Raw genomic sequence first — 21,777 nt, 5'->3', positions numbered from 1 at the left:
AGGTTGAGGATAAATATTCTTACCCCAAAATAGCTAATTTCCCCATAGTTAAGACATTCCCTTAGAATGTTGCAGAGCCTGGATCAAATTCATAATACAATTAATTTTATAGAGTAGTAAGTACACAATTAATTTTTATAGAGCTCTAAACAGTTGACTGACACAGAAGCACAACCAAACCAGTCAGCATCCTGCTCACCTGGAACTAAACTTGGCCTGTTAGGTAAAGTTCAAGCCTTCATTTCCTGCCTGATTTAAACCAGAGATACAGAGCACTGTCACCCCACATGTCCATTGACTACTCAAAGTGCTGAGGCGTTCTGGAGATAGGCGCTCTGGATTTTTAGAGTAGATATTCCACCTGGGACATGAGAAGTCCCAGAGCTCTGAATTCAATATACATCCTAAACTGATATATCTTAAATTGTTAGACACAGGCACACCACCAGCACTCCAACGTTACAAAATGCTGTATACGTTGATATTCACATGCTCCATTACAGATGTCAAGAGAAAGAGAAGACACAGATAGCACTGCATTGATTTACCCAACCTTCAAATCAAGGGTCGCAAGTATTTGTGACGTGATCCCAGAGTTAGCCAAGAAGGCAAGAAAAAAGGAAGTAATGAAAAAAATAAAATTGCAACATATTGCTGCTTGGGTCACATCTGCAGTAGAACGATATTGTGCAGGCTTTCTCTGTTTGCTAGGTCACATCACTGCAGTGCATCCTGTCAAGCGTTATCCAGAGTCTGAGGCTAGAGAGAACAGAGGGAACAAGAGTGGCCCAAATGGCAGCATCTTCTTCTCCATCAGATACATTTTGTAGCAGTTTTTTTCATTAAACTAGAAGTGCACTTGTCCAGTCTAAAAGTCTTGTAAGAAAAAAACTGACCACCTCCAGGCAGTTTTGTGGGCAAATAATGCTGCAACTGTACACATTGTAACAGAGGGCACTAAGGGGCAAAATGAGCCTAGTGTCAGCGGTAAACCCCACTGTTCTTCAAAGAGGATCTGGAAATCAGCTAGAGAGGACGGAACCCTGACCAAACAGAATTTTTTTTTTCAACTGTTCCTCTTTTCAACAGTGGCTCTAAAAAGCCCCACTCCAAGTGTTCAAACAGACACAAGGCCTACTTGTCTGTCCTGTGGGATGTAACCCCTGGTTTCACTTGTGTTTCAGCTAGATAAGACTCCATGAGCAAAAATTAGAAGCAGCTACCTCAGTCACCTAGTTCAATCCCTCACTGTTGCAGAGTTGTCTAACAGACAGCTTAGTCCAGAAGGGTCTTTTGAAAGTCCATTCTATCCATCAGCTTGCACACTCATCATGACCAACAACACACATCCTTTCTGAAGGTGCAGAAAAACTAGATCCTTCCCAGTCTTACTTAGTCTGGTTGGAATTCTTAAATGGAATCTCTCTTAAATGGTAGATGGAACAGAAGGATGAAAAATACTCTGGTCTCTTAGAGAAATGGTCTGGGAAATGAGCTGGGAAATGGTCCAACAGCCTGGCTGATCTCCATGCTTCCTTTGACCTGAATTCACACACTGAATGACAACAAAAACATCTTACCACTTTCAGCACTCCTGGGGACAGGAAGGGGAAGCAGAATAAGAGCTCTAAGCCACAACAAGCAGCATATGGAGCAGGTTTTCTGTTAGTCAGTGGCCTCCTACTTTCCTGTTAGTCACCTGAAACCTGAAATCACTCCTGTGGATAACATGAACGTTGGGATGTTCAAGAAAGTCTTCTTTCAACAGCTTTATTATGTGTGTTTAATACAGCCTCGCAGATTTAACCTATTAATTTATTTGTAACCCATAAAAATAAAAGAAGACAAGCTATACTTTTGATAGATCCTTTCTCCAAGTTTAGTGGTGTAAACTCATGTTTTCTGTAGAATAAAGAATGCATGACTATCGTGAATGATCATGTTCATGACATCACTCAGACAAGACAAAATTACCAATCTGTAAAACCTCCCTCTTCCCATTACCAGCTGTCAGCGGGATGAAGCTCGGAAGTTGTCCCTGACCTGCAGGGAACCAGCAGCTCAACAGAGGAGCCGCTGAGTAACGTTCCAGATGAGCGCTCACTGCAATCATGTGTTACCTGCCTCTGTGACTGATTAGTCTCCTACCATCGTTTCTACATGCAACGTAGGAGGAGAGCACACCAGGACAACAGAAAGCATTGTTTCCAGCCTACGAGCATAGTAATTATTTTATGTGCCAGAAACATTTCTTGATGTATGATTTTGAAGCCATAATAAGATAGTCAAAGAAATTTCCCACACAGTACACAGAATTAGCATTAGCATTTGATATAAGGAGATTACACAGGCTGTTAGAGCACGGAAGTTTTTTTTTTTTTTTAACAAATAAAATGTCACCATCGCTTAATTTACCTCTGAAGCATTTGAAGCATTTAATTAATTTAAACAGTTGCAAAAGAATGTTTTGGAGGATCACTTGTAGGACCAATGCTGTAAAATTTCTATCCAACTTTATCCAACAAAGTTAATTTAAATTTCTTGCATTTAACACTTCTTTGTATGCTCATTTATTACTTTAGAGAGATGTTAATGTAAATACTTTCTATCATTAAAAGATTCAGCCATTTACCAATATCTAGGAGTTCAGTTTTCCTGAATGATTTTCTAAAGATGATTTTTATACAAAGATTTAGGCCTACACATGTATTTATAAAACAGGGTGTATATTTATAGCTCCATAAAAGAAAGGAACGGTCAAAATATACAGATCCTCTTTCTTTCTCAAAATCATACCTTATCAACCATGAGGAAGTTTTCTATCTTTTCTCCATCATTACAAGCAACATCTCCAACTTCTGTAACAGCTTGTGGTAAAAGCTCCTTAACTTCCTGGGCTATTACTCCTGTTCACAAAATAACAAACTAAAGTCAGGAAATGCAGTGACATCTAGACATGCAATGACCATGACTGCATGCTTTCTTTGAGTTACCTATCATAAAAGCTACAGGTAGGGCCAAGAATGATCTAGAATTTCCCTTATGGTAGAAAAATCCAGGATTTCACATTTTTTCTATCCCAAAACAGAAATCAAACAGAAACTTTTAAAACTCCCTTTTTGCCCCAGAAACAACAGAATTGTTCCTGCTCACATACTTCAGTCTCACTAAATCTATGTTAAAAATCTATATATATATCTTTTAAAATTGAAACAGAAGCTAGAGACACACCAAAAATGCTTCATTTTGGTATTTTCATTTCACAAGAGAAACACAGCAGAAGTCTACAATTGTAGTATCCTAAGAGATGAAATGTAGGACATGTAAGAGCACTATGGCACAGTAGACAACAGTGGAAGCAAATGAAAAATTAGAATAGAGCTGACTGAATACCTGTTTCATGAGTATTGCTTATTCCCATAACAGATGCAAATTCGGGCTTGTAGTCATACTCCACCAGCTTAATTTGCGTTATTCTTCTCAACTGCTCGTTTGTATCAACCTAATTGCACAAATACCAGGATTTGCATGTTGAAACATTAAGAATTACAGTGGCATCGAGGACTTCACTGACATAACGGCAAGCTTGATACGGCCACTTGGCCAGTCTCCCCATTGGAAGGTATCAACAGTCTTTCCCTACTTCCTTAGCAGAGTTTATTCATATTTGTGTTCCCAGCTATCCTTCAGTCTTGCAACTCTCATTTACACAATTACCCCCAAATTCTATAGTCTGCCTTCTCAAAAGTCCTTGGGCAATGGCTCCACAGAGCGCAGTGATGCAGCTATTTTCCTTAGACCTGGATTTCAGCACATCCAGGATAAAGAAGCTACCTCACACGTGCCAGAACAATGATCCATACATGTGCTGTGGTACAAGTATAATTGCCTTAAATACTCCACGACCCCTACCTCTCGGATATTCTGTTTTGCTCGGCTGTCAGATGGATACATGACTCTACCCATAACTTTTGCGTTTCCGCAGACAACCAGTGCTTCGTCTGGTGCATCTGTGTTAATTCCTACTCGACCATGATAGACCATCGTCTCTGGAACGTGTCCTCTTTGCCACAGTCCATCATTGTCATTTTCAAACTGCCCTGGGTTAGATGCCTGAAAAAATATATATTTAAAGATATATTATAACATAGATGCACCTATTGCTTTAATCCATTTGTTGGTGAAAATCAAATGCCAAATCTTTCATATTTAAATTGCATTCATTAGCTTTCCTAATGCACCAACATAAAAAACAGAGTGGAGTCATTTCTAAGTAATTGTTTTGGCGTAAACCAAATTGTTGGTTCCTTTGAACTCTATTACATTTTAACGTTCAGTTAAATCACCAAACTCAAAAGCTTTTCAAATTTTAGATTTAAAATTATGCCATGCAATCATTCTTGATTTGCCTGCAAATTTTAGCTGAGCCTTGCTTTTTCTTAAGGGCTGGAAATTAGAAAAGAGAAAACAAAGCCAGAGGTTAAACACACATGGCTCAAAAATAATTTTTGCCTATGCTTTGGCCATACTAGTTTCTTTCTTTTGCATGCTATTTCAGAAGCTTTTCCAGCATGTACCCAAGGCCTGTGCTGAACAGATCAGAGGGGATCTTGGATTGAATTCACAGGTCCTGACCTCTTAAAGCACATACTCTAAACCGTAAATGACGTGGATTGCAGGTTTCTAGAAATAACCCTTGAAAACAAGTAAGTGGAAAACAGAAGCCCAGCTACATTGCCTAAATTTTGAGCTACAAAGCAGTTGTTTTGTTCTCTGTTTACGCAGCACCTCGCACAGCAGAGCAGCGCTCCGCTACAGGAACGTTAAAAAGCGGAGCAGGAGGGGAGCCAGGAGGCAGTGACGCTCCCTCCTCACCCTTTTCACCAGCATCGAAACATCTGCTGGGGAGCTGGGGGCGCAGAAGAGGTGTGATTTTGCTGGCCTGAAGTTCCAGGACCATGGCTTGACGTATGTTCCCTTCTGCCACAGGGCCAGCTCCCCATCACCCGTCCCGACCTAACTACTCAGTTCTGCCTTTACCCTGATGTAGGCCAGGACAGAGGAACCAGCCTGACTTAAAATTAGCCAACAGGAAAAATAAACTTATATTTAATCCAGATCACCCCACATTACATTTCATCACAGGGCTGAGAAAAACAACAGTATCATAGTAACTGGGGGGAAGTGTGGGAATGGGAACAAGCAGCCTCACGGGAGCAAAAAGGAGCCAGGCATGGCTCATTTCAGTGCTGCCCTGAAACGAAACATGTAGCAAACTTAAAGTAAAAACACTTTCTTCTCCAGGTGTTTCACAACACACATTCAGCAACAAACTGCATACAAAAAAATTAAGCCACTTAGGAAATCAAAACTCTTCACATACTCTGAAACAGCATAAGCCTTACCAATACGCCTCAGAAAGAAAGCTAATAATTTTTTTTAATTATTTTTTGGATTTGGACTGGAAGAAGACACTGCTCATCTCTAACAACAAATAATTACTACTATTTAGTAGTCTCAGACATGTTCACTATGCCACTCTTGGCTGAACAATTCAAGCAATAAATCTTAACCTAGTACACCCTCTTGACCTTTTACGCTTGATTTTTTTTTCCATTCATCTCCTCTCTTCAAATTAAGGATCTAGCCAATTAAAGCATTTGTGTGTTTCCTGGCACGTTCGAAAACGTATTGCAGTTCAAATCTAGAGGTTTTTTTAAAGCATTCTATAACCTTATTTTTAACACAATAAAATCCTTATAAGGAGAATATAAAAAAAGAAGAATTCATTATCCAACAATTTTTCAGGCTTTTTGAGCTTATATTTACTTTTGCTGCCCAAGTATCACTCTCCCAATAATATCTTGTAAATAACAAAACAGTTAATATTGTTCATACGAAAGCAATTTATTTTCCACCTACCCTCACAATGATCCTTTCAGAGACTTGTGCAGACAGTAAGTAGAACTGGTCCTGAGAGACTGCATACAGGCCAACCACCAGCATGAAGTATCTAATTTTACATTGATTTAATCAAGATAATTGAAACAACGTCTCATCATATAATGTATTAAATGTTTTAAATACAGTGGCTATTGACACAAAGAAACAAGTTCAGAATCATTTTTTAAAAATATATTTATACTACAACATAAAAGAAAAAAGTTTCTTCCACTCTCAAGCAACATGCTCTTTCAACCCTCAAAAGTCACTGAAAAGTCAAAAAAGATTTCAGTGATTTTGTCAAGTTTAAGTAATAAAGGTTTAAAGGTGAAGCCCCTCCTCAGAAGAAAACAAACTTATTTTGTTTCATTTGCTTCCTGATTTCTGAGTCTCTCAGCCAACATTCTAGTTATAGCTTCTTGAAATAATCTCTAGCTATGAGCTTGAGACATTTGCTTCTCTTTTGTTTTCATATCATCATTTGATTCAAGCAGAAAGGCCTTTAATCAGACATCAAGTATCACAGAATTTGTGATAAAAATCATATGAGTTGACAATACTGACATTTTTCACAAACATCAGCCCCATTCAAAACTAGACGTTCCCTTTTCCCCTTCACACACACAGGCCAACTGGCTACAACACTACCTTTGGTCAGGATTAGGTTTCCCTTTTTTTCGCATATTATTTGCTGTTGTTTCACTAAAATGCAACCTTCCCAGTGTTACTTTGACCATCTGGTCCTCTGGCAGATCAACTCTAAAACAGAAGAGGAAACAAGATAATAAAAATAAGCATCTTGCATCTGGAGATCTACTAGGCTCTATTCAGATTTCCACATGCTCACTAACATAATTTTTTTTTAAGTTGACAAATGAAAAACCAATAGAGGAGACCCAGTATAAATACAATAACCCTGACTTATACAAATGCAATGTATTTCTTTTTTCTCTCACAATCCTCAACCAAAACACTCAGGTCACACTTATCTATCATAGTGATGATGTCAAATAAATAAATGAGCAAGAGACCAGGAGTGGGAAACTGCCATTATCAGGGGCTATGTGGTGTTTCTCAGTCTGTCTGTACACAGCCGTGAACATAATAAACCATGTGTGCTCAACATGATGCATATTTGTTGCTTTCCAAGAGCAATATTGCTTATTATGGCTCTGAATTAACATATTTTTTTAAAGTAGCAAATTTTACTATTTGACCATCTAATTTGTATATCTCAAAGTATAATACACAGTTATTTCTGAAATAAGTAGCGACACCACTATTGCAAGCAATAAATAATACGATTAAACTGTTTGCATGGTGAATTCAACAGTCTATCTGCTGCATTCACATCTAGTATAAATCAAATGATTTATACTACACCATCATCACCTATGAAAAAAACACACAGGCCATCCAGCTCTAAACACCATATAGCAATGCTGTTATCTGAATATAAATGTTTTGGCGAGGCATACATAATAAGTTTGTAAAGCTGCTCAAATTTTTCCTTAATGGAGGGAAACCAGGTATATATTACTGCTGTGATACCTTGCGCTCACCTGGAGTGGAATTTGAATAAAGGTCAGAAAATTGGCTTAGAGGTACTGTGAGTTTCCAGGAAACAACAAATTAGAATTTCAGCCCAACCTAGTATCGAATTAAAACTAAATTAAAACTAAGTAAATTTTTCAAAATTCTTACTTAACAGGATGGAAAGTTTTTTTGCTTCGATCTGACTGAGACTGTTCAATAGCAATTGTTTGACTTGGAGCTTCCACCTACAAAGAAACAAAAGTTTTCAGAAATGACAAGAACATTTCCTTTTCACACAAATCGATTTGCAGTAGAAATTAATAGCCAAATTATGTCTGAAACAGTGGAATCACCTTCATTTCCTGTGGAGCTACACCAAAACTAACCTGAGAATCGATATCTTATCAGTGCTTTGATCCATCTGTTCTAAAACCCTATGTCATTCTGAGGCCATAAATTGGGGGGAAACATAAAAATAAATCAAAGAAAAAGCCACACAGTAATTTGCAAAAGAGATACAGCTTCCAGAATATAGACTGTTATTGGCTGGTTTCTCTCCCAAGGCATAAAAGTGGATATTTAACATGACAACTGAGCCTATGCAAGGCAGTTCCATAAGTTATTTTAATGCACATGTCTAGATATTTCTTGAATGTTAGCAAGTAGCACTTTGTTTCAAAGAGAAACACAAGACAGTAAAATTTACTAATTCCTTCAATATTAATGTTTTAGAAAGCATTAGGTAAAACTGGTACTCAGTGCCTTGTATAATATCTACTTAAATTTTTTTAAAATCACTAAATTTCAGTAGCAAGCAAAAAAACTGAGAAAATCTTTCAGAAGGAAATTTCTTAGTACTTTTCCGGAGGCAAGATTATGGACTCAAACCGGAAGGAAAGAATTTGTCTCTTAAAATGAAAATGGAAAACCTGGAAAGAAGAAATGGGGAGACATTAATGGTTTTCTACTTTTGAATTGTTTAGGAAAAACAGATTTGATTCTTCTCTGCTTTGTGAATCTTTTCTTTCTTTTTTTTTTTTTTTTTTTTCCCCAAATCATCCTTTGATCTACAGACCAGCTGGTAGCACCGCCCTGCCCACATACAGACAACATTTCAGCCAGTGAGAGGGAAACTGGTGAAACCACAAATCAGGCAAACATGACACCTTTCAGCATGTATCAGCACAAGCATCCAGAAAAACATCGTTTTGCTAAAATCATTCCACGTAACAACCACTGATAGCTTAAAAAGTTGTCTGCGCAGTTCTTGGTCAAAATCACTAAAAAAAAAAAGTTCATTTCAAGTATTTTCCTCATTCGATGGATAATCACATACTTAAAAGTAAAGTAATAAGCACCAAGAAGAAAAATACTTGCCTTTATTCCAAAAACTTTCAAGTAAAACTTTTCTATTGGTTTCACCCCCAGTAGAGTTTTGACATATTTTGGATGTCCAGGGATTCTAATATGGACTGTGATCTGGAAATGGTTCTTCTTCTGGCACACAAAGGCATCATCTGTTACTGAAAAATTAAATCCTTTGTCTGTGGCAATGTGATAAACTATGGCAGGTCTATGAAAGTAAGAGGGAAGAATAGCAACCGTAAGTACAGGTTCCTGTTCTTATGTGGATTGAAAATACATCTGATTTTTACTGATAAAAATAGGAGTGGAAATATATCTTCACAATCACCAATTCTGCAGGCATTTTCTTTTTAGTGTCTTAGAACTGTAAAAATGAGAATACATAGAAAGTGTACTGTAATTCTAGTCCAACACATGAGATGTTTGGAGACCACAGGTGGGGAAGTTCACATAACCTCATTTACAATTCCGATTTAAAATAATTTTGTGTACCTAAAAGCACAACTAAACATTTCAGTGTATTCAAGCACCCATTATGGCACTGCTATAAATAACAGAGCTGAACTGCAGCTGCAGACAGCAACGTGATAATAAGCTAGCAAGACACCCTATTTTGTTCCTGAATTCCTACACCAAGGGCTTCTGCAAAAACTGCTACAGAAATATTGAATAATGTGAATAAGATTTTATTCAAGCTAGACGTAAAGCTAGTGATGCTAATCCTCCCACTAGGTCACTACAAAACTCTCTTTTACAAAGTTGTCCATCCTACCCCAAATAAAGAAATCCTATTCTATTTATTCAAAGTACTAGAGAGAGAGGGGAGCGTTCTGTCCTCCTGATTCACAGCAGACAAGGAAGGTATCAAAAGATCTTTCTAAAAGAACCAGAAAATTCACCACTCCAACAATTCTTCCAATCATCTGAGTGGTTGATAATTCTGCAATAATATGGCAAGGCTGTCTTACTTATATTAACAGTGAGTTCCCTTGTTAACGACAGTTTGTAACAATGATCTCCTGCCTGATGCTACTGCAGAACCTCCCATTAACACAACTGCTGAAAATGGCTTTTCAGAGCTCATCTCTTCAGAACTCGTTTGCTCTTTATAGGTTGGAAGAACTAAAATGCATAGATTTGTTAAGAAATGTAGCAGGACTCTATTCTCTTTCTATAAATGATGAGTAAGAGGTCTCTTTCAAACAATCACAGATGATCTGGCACAGAGAATAAAGACAAAAGGCTTCAAAACTGCTAAGTCATATTGCTGTTAATTCACTTCTTAAATTACAATAAACGACCTACCAGCTCCTCAAAGCATCATTACTAATGAAAAAAAAAATCCCTAATGTTCTTCCCTCTACCTTCTACCTTCCTAAGGTAATGTTTTCTACCTAGGCATGAAATGCGTGTTTTGCAGTAGGAAAAGGAATAGATTGTTTTGATTTAGGTGAGCACAAAAAGGATGGTCAGTCTTACCCAGCAGTACAATAAAACTTGAAGAACTTTTAGATAGCAAGGGTATCTCCCTCTGACCCATGCTGTCCTACTGGAAATTCACTTTACATTCCTCTGTCTCTTCAGAATTTGATGCTTAAGACCACATATTCAGAACAGAGCCCCACCAGTCACAATAATAATGAGGCAAGAGGACTAAAAAAGCACTCAGCAGACTCAATGCAGGGCATAATTAATGTTAAAGTAACCTCTCCTAACAAATCTAGCAACAGCTACTAACATTGGTTGTGAAAATGAAATAATGAAAAGGTTAAAATACTGGATGTATAAAACAGAAACACCCCTAAAGAGTGCACAATTTCAAGAGGTAGAGGATCAATCCATCTACACTCAGCAGCAATAGGGACATGACTCTCTTGAAGCTAAGAGAATACAAGATCATCAATTAGAGAAAATCTATGCACTGTATCACAATTACAGTGGGTCTTGAATTAAAAGTTTCTGGTACATAGTTAGGATCTCATCTAACTATAACTGTGATTTCCTCTGCAAACAATATCGCAAACCTCCTCCACAGTAATGGTAACAACACGTGTTTGGATGCTTAATGCTCAGCACCACATCGTCTTACCTCTGCTGACACAAGCCATCAAGAAATGTGAGTTTAGAACCTCAGTTTTGAGTATATGAGAAACAGCAATTGGGTTAGCAGCAGGAGATAGAGTCTCCCACTACCAGCTCATAGCTTTAACATAGTCATTGACCAAAAACGTAAATGTGATTTTTTTAGGAGTTGAAGGTCTCTTCCATTTAGAGCAGCAATCCATGCCACAAATGTCTGCAAGCACTGGAAGATTTCTTGGTCCACCTAGCTCCCAAAGGATAGAAAGGTGCAGACACCGAGCTACCCTGTTCTCTCATCATGTCATTCCCTCAGGCAAAGAATTTTGTGGGACATAGTAAGGTGTGCATTGCCTCTATTACACTGTGCACAGAGAGGGGATGTCAGTGTCCCGCACTGACACCGATACACTCCAATCTGCCTTGTGCACTTTTGATAGGTTGAACTAGAAGAAAATTACAATGTACTATGCTATTTAGGACCTGTGTAGACAGTGACAAAACTATTTCCTCCAACTCTGGAGAATAAACAATGTGGTGCCACGACACCCCACAAGGGGCTTCTGTTAAAAGGGATCATTCACCAAACACTACAGTGTAGAAAACCAAGGATGGAAAGTGAATCTGGAATGACCTTTCCTAGGTCTTACAGCAAAAAAAACATAATTCACAGTTCTGATTCATATAGGAAAACTAAGTCTCTGATCAAACAGGTGCACATTATATATATTTATAGTTAGGAGAGTTAGGTTCTATGAGCCCAGAAATAACAAAGGTATCTTCTTTTTCAAAAAAAAATGTTTTAAGTCTTTTCAGGGAAAGACTTTGCCTTATGTTCAGCAGGTACTTGCACCAATTTGGCAAAAAACCCAAAAATTAAGATGTACTGAAGGTTAAACTTGTTTTTCTTTTGTCTCAAAATCCCTGAAGGAGAATGAGAAAATTTGGTATTATATTCAACAAGCATTTAAGGTTCTGGTTATCTGATACTTCTGCAGATTCTGACTGTGACTGCTATACCTCCTTCTCCAGCCTTATCTTCAGTAAGAACAGAGGATGACAAGTGTAGCATTTATTCCTGCAAAACACTAGTACCAAAAAAAAGAAAAAAATATACTTTTTCCAAGTTCAAACATCAATGCTTACAATTTTTCATAATTAGAGTTAAATAAGCTGTGCCAGTGAGAAGTTTGATATAGTTGCCATGTTAGAGCTTGGCAGCATTTGTCCAAAGCTACATTCTGTCCATCGCTGTCATACTCTTGCGCTTCAGCAGCACAGTCATTAACAGTTGCTGTAGAGAGACAGTGACAATTCAGTTATTACCCTTATAACTAGTCAAAATCTTGCATAAACATTTCTGTAAATGTATTTACATATATACATACACACCAATAAAGCATAGACAAATATATTACATATATATTTAAATCTGATTTTCCTTTGCTGCTACTCCAAAGCAGTATGCTATAATCCTGTGCCCCACAAAACAAACTTTTCAGTTTTCCCCATTTGCTAAATACTGCACAAGTAGCACCTCGTATTTTTATTCTCTCCAAAAGGGTGGAGAGTTTCGTTTGAAAAAAAAAAAACACAGTGGCAAACTAAGCGTTTTACTGTAAATCAGCAACACTGCAACAAGTCTTAAGCAAAAGAATTATGGATGTTTCCTATTCTCTATACTACATGACTAAATTAAACACTGCTCCAGCTCACTGCAACAGGTACTTCATCCCAGAGCAGGGGAGATGATTTTCTGTAACAGCTACATTCATCAACACAGTTGCTTGACTGGTTAATGTTTTCTGACTACATATGACGGCGTTCTAAGACAGATAGGGTCAAACATAATTCTTTGAGATATTATACATCTCATGAAGACGGAAGAGAATGTGACAAGAGAGAGAGATAAATGAACTGCAGTAAGGACAGGAAAAAATATGCCAGTGAGCATGTAAGCTAAGATCCTTCCATGGGCTGAGGTTGCATAGTTTGCCAGAGACTACCACTACAGGAATAATTTCAGCTTTCATTTGCAGTACCACATTTCTAACAGATACTATGGCGAAAATGGGGAAAAAAAAAACAAACCACAGAACAGAAACTCACACCTCATTTCTAAATGATTCTCATGTGCTTTTATGCATGTTTATGTTCTTTTTCCAATACCATTTGTTTTGGTTAGATTTTACTAATGCAGACTCCCAGAGAAAGCATATTTCAGCACTAAAGTAACCAGCAACAACTGTAAACAGATACAGGAGCATTTGCTCTGAACCTGCTTCCCTTCTCTTCCCAACAACAGTAGACTTAGAGGAGCAGTCACAGTCAAGTAACACTGACCAAATAAAAGATACTAAAGGAGAAGTAATCTAGTAAACCTGCTTGCTAGTCATTAAAGGAGCCTAATAAAAGACTGATTTAATGCTTAGCAATAACTTGCTCCATGGGAACGGCAAGCAGCTCCCTGGTTTTCCATCAGCAAACCGGGCTGAATCCTCCCATAGATGTTCATTATGCGCTGCTCATCCAAGGGCAGACTCGCGCACCTCCGAAGCCTATTCCATCCTGCGCGTGCCCATCAGGCTTTTGTTGTACGTAACAACTGGGAAGGCTAAGCATTTTTACTGTGATGAACTCAGTTAAGTTGTGGAAGGGTTTGGGAGGAACGTACAGCTTTTACCAAGCTCAAGTATGAATACACTTTGTAGAAAACAACAGGGTTGATAAATTGGGCGATAACATCAAAATCTGTTAGCTCATCCTCTACATTAATCCCCTTTAACCTGACCCAAGGTGGTTTCTTTGCCCAGTCAATTTAGCACCAAGCAAGTCAGCAGAGGATAGTATCATCCGTGTCCTGCAGGCTCCTGTGCAGGGGAAGGGCAGAGTGTTTCGGCTGGAGGATACAAACCTCTAACACTTCACCTCCCTTCTCCAAATACAGAGAGTTCCTTGTTTTTGCAAACACAGCAAAGAAAAGCTGGCCCAAACCCAGCAGCAGAGTACAGGCTGCTAATATTGCTACCTTTTCAGAGCCACTGAAAGCTTGGCTTTCCAAATGTTTGTTCACCTGTGGTGTGAAACAATAAATTTCATCCTCACACAACCACTTACCTTGCTGGCAGCTGTTCGCCCATACCGGAGAATCGGCACTGTCTCCCAAGAGTTGTGAGAATTTCCTTTTTTTGGCTGATGCTGCAGAAATACTTTTTAAAAATACATGTTACATTACTTATTTAAGTTTAAACACAGATGTCACAGAATCATTACAAGAGAACACCCAGGTATCTCGTCCTAACTGTACTGTCACTCCAATCTTGATCATTGGGGAGGGCAGGGGGGCTTTTTTAAACTTATTTATGGAATATTTCCTTTCAAGAATTATTTTTGTTCCATATATTCTCTTATTAAAAAACACACAATGCATATGAGATAGTTTTATTGTTTTCTGACATTTGCATTAAAATGACAGCTTTATCTTGAATAACTTTACTCCACTGAAGGTGAGCTCTCTCAGACGTTCTCCCCTCTCTCAGAAACTCCAATTTCAAAAACTGCTCTTTTCTCCAAAGAAAAAAGAAACTTAATTCCAAAGTTTTGATATTACAAAACATAATTTAGAATATCCTGACTTCTGGTTGCTCCATCTGAATGTGGAAAAACCCCAACCCAAAACCCAGGTCTCAGTCAGGCCCAGCTTGTACTAAGACTAGGGTTTTTCCACAAGCAGAGGAAAAGCCTGCCTACCACATCTGTTGTTAACCTTTCTCTGGATTTGCTCAAGATTTCAGTAGTATTTTTTCTCAGAAGTTCCACAAAGTGAAGTGTCAAAAAAAATATTTGTTTCTAACTGGCACATTTTCCTCTAGAAAACAAATAATAATAAAAAAAGCTAAGCAGCTTTGCAGAGAAACACAGGGCTAGCCTGCTTTACCCACCTCACTTGAGTCACACATAATTAAGCTCTATGCAGAAAGAGGAGACCCAGAATCTGCAACCCCAACACAAACAGATGAATTTACCATTGCTTCCAACAACCAGAGAGATTCCCCCCATGGCCTGGATCAGCCAAAACATTCTTACTAGGTATCACGGTTGGAGGCTTGCATTACCTAGCATATTTTTTTAAATAATTAAGCATCCAGAACATGCAAGTGAGTAAATATAGCAGATGGTATGAGAGTAGCATTTCACTTCGTTACATGGATAACACAAGTGCTTTTTTTCCCCTCATGCCACATGTCAGAATATTTAAAAGACCCTTATGGTCTTGCAAAATTCCTAAATATTTTTACAACCCAGTTACGCAGTTGATCCCTCTTTAGCCTTGCAACCTTTTTTTAAAAAACTTAAATCTATTCTGACTCAGTTTAAGCTTAGTTTGAATCAAGATGATTAAAGAACTCTCAACCACAAGTGCCCCAAAAATGACTAAACGCTGCCATCCTGTGGAAAATCCTGCACCCACAGAGATTTTACACTAGTCTTAAACCACACGCCTTTTTCCAGCTCCATTTTTCTGCATCTGTCTCATCTTCTATGTAAAAGTTTCATCATTTACCCAGAAGCCTGAGGCACATCTGGCTGAAAATGTGAATAACTGAAACTCAAGCTGCCAGAGGATGTGGAATTATTCCAAGGGGTCGCAGCATTTTCCGTCCTCAGCGAGCAGCCTTGGGGGATGCCACATGGATGCCCACTCGCACCGGGGTCAGGGAAAGTCTCTGGGAACCTGCAGGCAACCTTGCTAGGTGCTACAGCCGACGGGAATGGCAGTGGGGGCTGCAGCCCAGAGGCCCACGGAGTGTCATACCGCGCAGCTGCAAGGAGCAAGCAGGCAAGGAGGTAAGTAGGGAGAAGAGGACCTTCCCGCCAGCTGGGGAAGGGGCAGAATTCACGTGACCTACTCTTCAGCTGCGGCGGAGAGCACGCTTCTGACCCCGAGTCCGGTGGAGAGTCTGGCAACTGGCTCTGCCTAGGAAGGGGGGACAAAAAAGAGAGAGATTTTAATTTCTATGGGGAGGAGACATAGAGAGTGGCAAGGCACATTAGGCAAGGGAGAAAGCATCAGGGACATGAGGGGGGGAAGGTAGAGGAGCAGCTGGGTCCCGGCCATCGCTCCCAGAGCCAGGGGCACTCGAGGTGGTATAGGAAGGCTGGCGGGGAAGCACGAAGCTGCGGCGATGCTCAGCCACCTCCTTGCCAGACCCTACAGATAAAACAGCCATCTCCCCTGCTTAACACCCCTGCTTGGAGAGATCATTGTGGAAAACAAAAAAACTAAGAGTGCTTTACATGGTTGTGTGATTTATTTTTTTCCTTAAGTTTTCACTGTTGCTTTATCAAATAGGTAAATCTCTGGAAACACAGACTCCCCTGCTTCCTTTTCAACCGTCTTTGAGCTCAAACACTGCAACACACCAGCCTACCGTATATTTTGGCCCTGAGTTAATCCAGGACAACTTCCCCCTGATTTCCAGGCAGGAAGTGAACACTTCCTTGTGTGCAGCTGCCACCAGGAGCTTTGCCCTCAGTTTGTGACTCAACTTGTCTCCAGTGGCTCAGCCCATTCACATGTCTGAGGTTTGAAATAAGCTTAGGGGATTATTTACTCTTTGGCACATACACTTGATTATACTATAAATTCTCCCTGCAATGCTTTGTTCTGATTTTATGCTTACACAGTCTCTCCGATCAGACAGTGTGCAAAGGATTACTTCCTTTCTGAGAGACCTGGCAGCACACCATGGTTTAAGCAATGCCAAGTCCTTCACAAGTACTCTGCAGCAACGCTAGCTAAGCCTAGGCCATCCAGCAAAACTTCTTTATTCCTCCTCTATGGAAAACAGAAACAGCTCAAGTCACCAGCAAATGACTTCACAGAGGCATCCACACTATCCTCCCATCTCCAGTCAAATGAAGACATTGGTCAACACTTCCCAGCTTCTTTATTTCAAGTTGTTCAGTCCTTCAGAATGGTGTTTTCAGCTTATGAGAGAAAAAAATCCTATGCCATTTAAAGGAACTACAAAGAGTTCCTCAACTACATCAGGAATAGATGGATGCTCAGAAATGGGCTCTTAACCCTCTCAGGCATTCCTGTGAAATGTAGTCCCAATCCTCAATTTGAAGTACTACCTGGAAGAGCATGTGCTTAAGATTGTTAGGCTAAAAACACTAAGAGAGGAAATTTTGTGAGGCACAACCTCCTTTACATTAAGGCCCAGCCTTCTGGCAGAAGTTGAATACAGTAACATTGCTTAAAGGGACACCCTCATGTTATGAAAACACATGTGTTCCCACACATACAGCAAATGCCTTTGAATATCACAGGAAATTTTCCATGATGTAATTTGCTCTCTGCTGTTTCTACTTTTCAGTTTTATATTTCTGAGTTTGGATGGCATGAGAGATAACAGATTCATTTCTGTCACAGCCTATTACTTTAAAACATCCTTGCGCGTTTCATAATGGTATTGCTCCTTTTTTAAAAAAGGATTGCCACATCTCCAACCCTACGTTTTAGGTTAGCTTTCTAGTGAAAGCATGATTGCTCCTCCAAAACAAACAAAAAAAAAAACAACAAAAAAACCCCTTCTAATTAGCAAAATATTACAGTAATATTCCAATACTTTCATTTTCCTTCAGAGCAAGGGTTTTTTTAAAAAGCTTTTCAGTATCTTTTTTATTGCTGTAATCATTATTTTCAACTTCTAACAAACTAGAGAGTTAGGAAACTTCTGAATTATGTTTTACGTGGGATACTTAGTTCACAGTTCCTGAATTCCTTGTAAAACTTAAAGCCGTAAAACCCCTAAACTTCCCTTCTAAATATTCCTGGCTTCAAACGCTGCCTTGGGCACTCAGTTTCTGTTTTACCTTAGAATAGTTTTAATAAAATACAGAGGCATTCTTATAAACACTTTCTAGAAGGAAGAAAGTATTCATAAAGTACAGATGTACTAGGGATATATCTCCTAGTCAAAACTTACCTGAAACTAGTATTGTGTTTTTTAAGAAAGAAAAAAGGTATTTTAAAAGATTCTGTATTACAAATGTAATACACATTTAAATGCCTACTTAGGAAAGAAAGTACAACCCTTTTTCTCCTTTCACCACGAAAGAGTAAGCCCTTATAGTGACAAGATGAGGAAATCACATGGTGCTTCATGTGTGGTATAAGAAGAGAATAAATGTAAAGCCTGTTCCCTGTCTGAAGCTAGACAACCCCATGAAGAATTCCAGATGCACTCAGGTCCTTGGTGGTTACAGCACCCTTTCCTTTGCATTCTGCATTCAGTATTGCATATGCCATTATGTTCATCTGCATTTAAAATACACGAAGACTCTTCATATTTTCCTCCTTTGCCATATTTTGGCAATTTTTTCTATGAGATTTTGTTCTGCTTATGCACAAAAACCCTGCAATATGAATAAATGCTTCATAATATTATATATAGAAATTTAATGATTCAATAAATGTTCTTCCTAATCCCATAATTAATGAAGTACTACTGCTATCAATATAAAATCCCGCTAAGCCTCCAAATGTATAGTAGTTGTACAGATTTTCTTGCACGTAAGTACTTACAGAGCAGTGCAACTATACATATCTAATCTACTTAAGCTACGTAATAGCAGACATACTTAGGTATAATATAAGAACAAAGGTCAGGCATATCTATCTACAGCAAGCCTTTCGTTCTTCTTCCTTCTATGATCATGAGCTCCTCCTATTCATGAGATAGAATCAAGCCGTTATTCATGATTTAGAGTGGGTAAAAGCCTATTTAGCCCCTTGTAAATATGCAGTGCCTGAGTGTGTCCAGAATGAAAAACGCTGTGGGCTGTTTAATTATTTTTAAAAATGCCCTCTTGCTCTGCCTCTTGGTACGAGTCAGCCTGTTAATAATAATATTTCGCATTTAACAACAGTCATCTGGCAGTTGTAGACAGGAGTGATTTGGGTTTTGAAGTCTCTGATAAATCTGTGTTGCATAACCTTGCACCCTTGACCATGGCCATTTGCATTATGTATCCTTTGTTACTCATAAAATGAGTCTCAAAAAAAATTAATGGACAGTTTCTCTGTTCTGAAGGAAGCACTAGGATGAAAAGCTCTTTTCCTCCAAAACTGGAAGATTTACATTAGTCTCACATCGTGTATTAAACATTAGTCTCACATCAGTTACTTTGTACACACACTAAACTGGCACTTACAGTTTTTGTATTAAAAGAGCTTTGCTTTAATGCCATAATTAGCATAACAGTTGTAAAATATCCCAGACTTCATTATCACTCATTTGGTTGAACTACAAGAAATCCATATTTCCATTTCTAACTACCATCTCTAATTCATTTTTCCATGTCATCTTATACAGTTTTAAGTAAGTGTATTTATCAAACAGGAGCCAGAATCCTATTTTAAAAATCTGCAGATTTCAAGTCTGATTGCTGCATTCAGATTTTGCCAATGCACTAATGAAAATAATTTAAGAAATGTTGTTAAGGATGAGAAGTGCACATTGCTTTAATACTTACAAGGCTCCAAACTCAAAGTCACTACTGATGAATTCTTCCAACATACTTGTGTCTACCGTGGGATTCTCCAAGGCTCCATGTACATCTTGCCCTGTATTTAAAAATGTGAAAAAGACTGAAATACAGCCAAATTTGGAGGGAGTCAGCAGTACTTCAGACTAAGTACAGCTGTCCACCATGTTACTGACAGGAAAACCAAATCTGTCCTAACACAAGTGAACATCTCACGTGCAACAGATATGTGTTACGCTTCTGTTTGGAAATCTAGTCGTTGTGACAGAAAACACAGGGTGAAAGACGACATACAGGGGACAATGAAGAAGATGACAGAGTAGTTCATATATGTCATTAAGGCATCGTTAATTATCAAGACAGTAGGATGAAGGATTCCAGTCTGCAACCAGAAAAATAGGAGATTTAAAGTTAACATCATACTGTTGTACATTGGGATCAAAACAGGCGATTAAGTCAGAGCTCAAATCTACCATCATGTAGATCCACTTTCTGCACTCGTACAGCCAGTGAGCTTCTAAAGCACTCAGTGCAAAAATCCACTATCCTGAGCTTAGATTAGCAATACAGAAGTGAAGCCTTAGAAATGTTATAGGAATTCATGGCTTTGTATTGTTATCCCAGGAAATCAGCCCACTAATATTTAATTTATTAATGAATAGAAAGGTTCAGTACTTTGTCCTTTGTTGCTTGGTTACTGAAGGCTATAAACGGATTTTATGATCATGAAGTCTACAGAATTCATGAGAACTTAAAAAAAAAAAAAAAAAAAAAAAAAAAAAAAGTCCGACAGAACTCTCTTAGAGAAAGAAACAAAGCTACTTGGTAGGCTCCCCACCTTTCCGGCAAGCTGTCCATAAATACAGGTGTGGCCAGTCAGAAAGCAAACAAGATAAGATGTTTAAGTTACTGCTGTCTTTGGTGAGCTACTGGATTCATGAGTAGCTCTAGCCCACTGCTACACAAGATAAAATGGATGAGCTTATAAGTCAAGAGAGCCATATGGCTCAGCCCCATGTGGCTGACACCAAACATCTCCCCCTTAACTCTGCAGCAGAGTGAGAGAAGACAGAAGGTTAATCACTGTCATGGAGCGCAGAAGCAATAACTGCCTTTAGTGCTTCAACTCAATTTTCTGACTGTAGTGAATATCAGACACCTGCATAGTAACAGGTCACACTATAAAACTTCTCATTTTCTATTTTCTATTTCCCAGATGATTCCATCTTGATCCAAAGTTTAGACATGGCTTAACTGCAAGGAGCATCAAAAATCCACTTCTGTCAGCTTGCACAGGGATTCCCTCACATGTGTCTGTCTTAATTTATAGCCTCATGCTATGCATTTCCTAAATTGCTTTGTGATCTCAGATGTATCTAGGGATCATTTGTTTATCAGTGTCATGCACCAAATTTCAGCTGCCCTTCGCTGTTATGTGGCAACTTGCAGGCCTGCTACTGACAGATAGATCCCTTTGCATCCAAACAGTCTGGTTTCTTAAACAAATCTGTCCTCAGCAGACGAGACAAGAACAGATTCAATAGGTGCAGTATATCTGTCCTAACACAAGTGAACATCTCACGTGCAACAGATATGCCTCAGCAAAATTGTAATGTGGAAAGTGTTGAAGGAACAATGGACAAAGCACTTCGCAAAACCAGCTTGAAGTACAAAATGGTCTAGCTGTCTTCAACAGTATTCCTCAAATTTGCTGGATTCTTATTGTTTCATTCTTCATATCTGAATTTAGGATTTTCCCCTAGTGTTTCAAAAACATCTTTCACCATTCCTTTCATGTGGCCCACAGGAAAAATTACTGAATCACCTTCTCCCACCCTTTTGCCCTGTTCAATTGTCTGGCCCTCATGTAGAATGATACAATTTTGCTATTAACAGGAAACTAGAGATCCAGCACAAAGCATTTTGCTTTACTACAGAACCAAAAATCTCTTATTTTGAGCAAGGACAGAAACAAAATCTTTGGAAGTACCTCTGCGAATCAAACAAGGACAAGGCCTTTAATATCCCACCACCCAGAGACTGGTTCTGTTGCTAAGGGATAATAGTAAAATACATATCATTCCCCCTTAATCTCTCCACTTTGTGTAAATGGTTAAATGGATGGGAAGGAGAAGAAAGGAAAAAGTAATTCTATCCTAGGAGAGGGAAGAAGCACACCAGCGAGAGGGAGGTTACCACTAATGGAAGTTTCCCAATATAGGTGCACAGAAGAGTCAAATCACATTTGACTGCATCATAAAACTTAAGCTCTTAATAACAGTATTTTTTCTTTCTTTC

At 38.7% G+C, this 21,777-nt stretch overlaps 1 protein-coding gene across 1 annotated transcript in view; it reads right to left on the bottom strand.

Moving 5' to 3' along the window:
- Positions 1–21,777, bottom strand: part of MYRFL (myelin regulatory factor like) — a 43,313-nt gene that overhangs the window by 17,246 nt on the left and 4,290 nt on the right. The window contains exons 2-13 of the mRNA XM_062567273.1: positions 19,468–19,558; positions 15,834–15,901; positions 15,488–15,746; positions 14,041–14,132; positions 12,070–12,217; positions 8,857–9,052; positions 7,648–7,724; positions 6,592–6,702; positions 5,923–6,013; positions 3,913–4,113; positions 3,394–3,502; positions 2,797–2,906 (exon numbers count right to left, since the gene is read on the bottom strand). Of these exons, the coding sequence (XP_062423257.1) occupies positions 2,797–2,906; positions 3,394–3,502; positions 3,913–4,113; positions 5,923–6,013; positions 6,592–6,702; positions 7,648–7,724; positions 8,857–9,052; positions 12,070–12,217; positions 14,041–14,132; positions 15,488–15,746; positions 15,834–15,901; positions 19,468–19,558 (1,553 nt within the window). The remainder of the gene's footprint in view (positions 1–2,796; positions 2,907–3,393; positions 3,503–3,912; positions 4,114–5,922; positions 6,014–6,591; positions 6,703–7,647; positions 7,725–8,856; positions 9,053–12,069; positions 12,218–14,040; positions 14,133–15,487; positions 15,747–15,833; positions 15,902–19,467; positions 19,559–21,777) is intronic.

The sequence above is a fragment of the Rhea pennata genome, chromosome 1 (genome assembly GCF_028389875.1).
Source record: "Rhea pennata isolate bPtePen1 chromosome 1, bPtePen1.pri, whole genome shotgun sequence".
Classification (NCBI taxonomy): domain Eukaryota; kingdom Metazoa; phylum Chordata; class Aves; order Rheiformes; family Rheidae; genus Rhea; species Rhea pennata.
The sequence above is the reverse complement of the archived record's forward strand: the minus strand, read 5'-3'. Positions and strand labels throughout refer to the sequence as shown.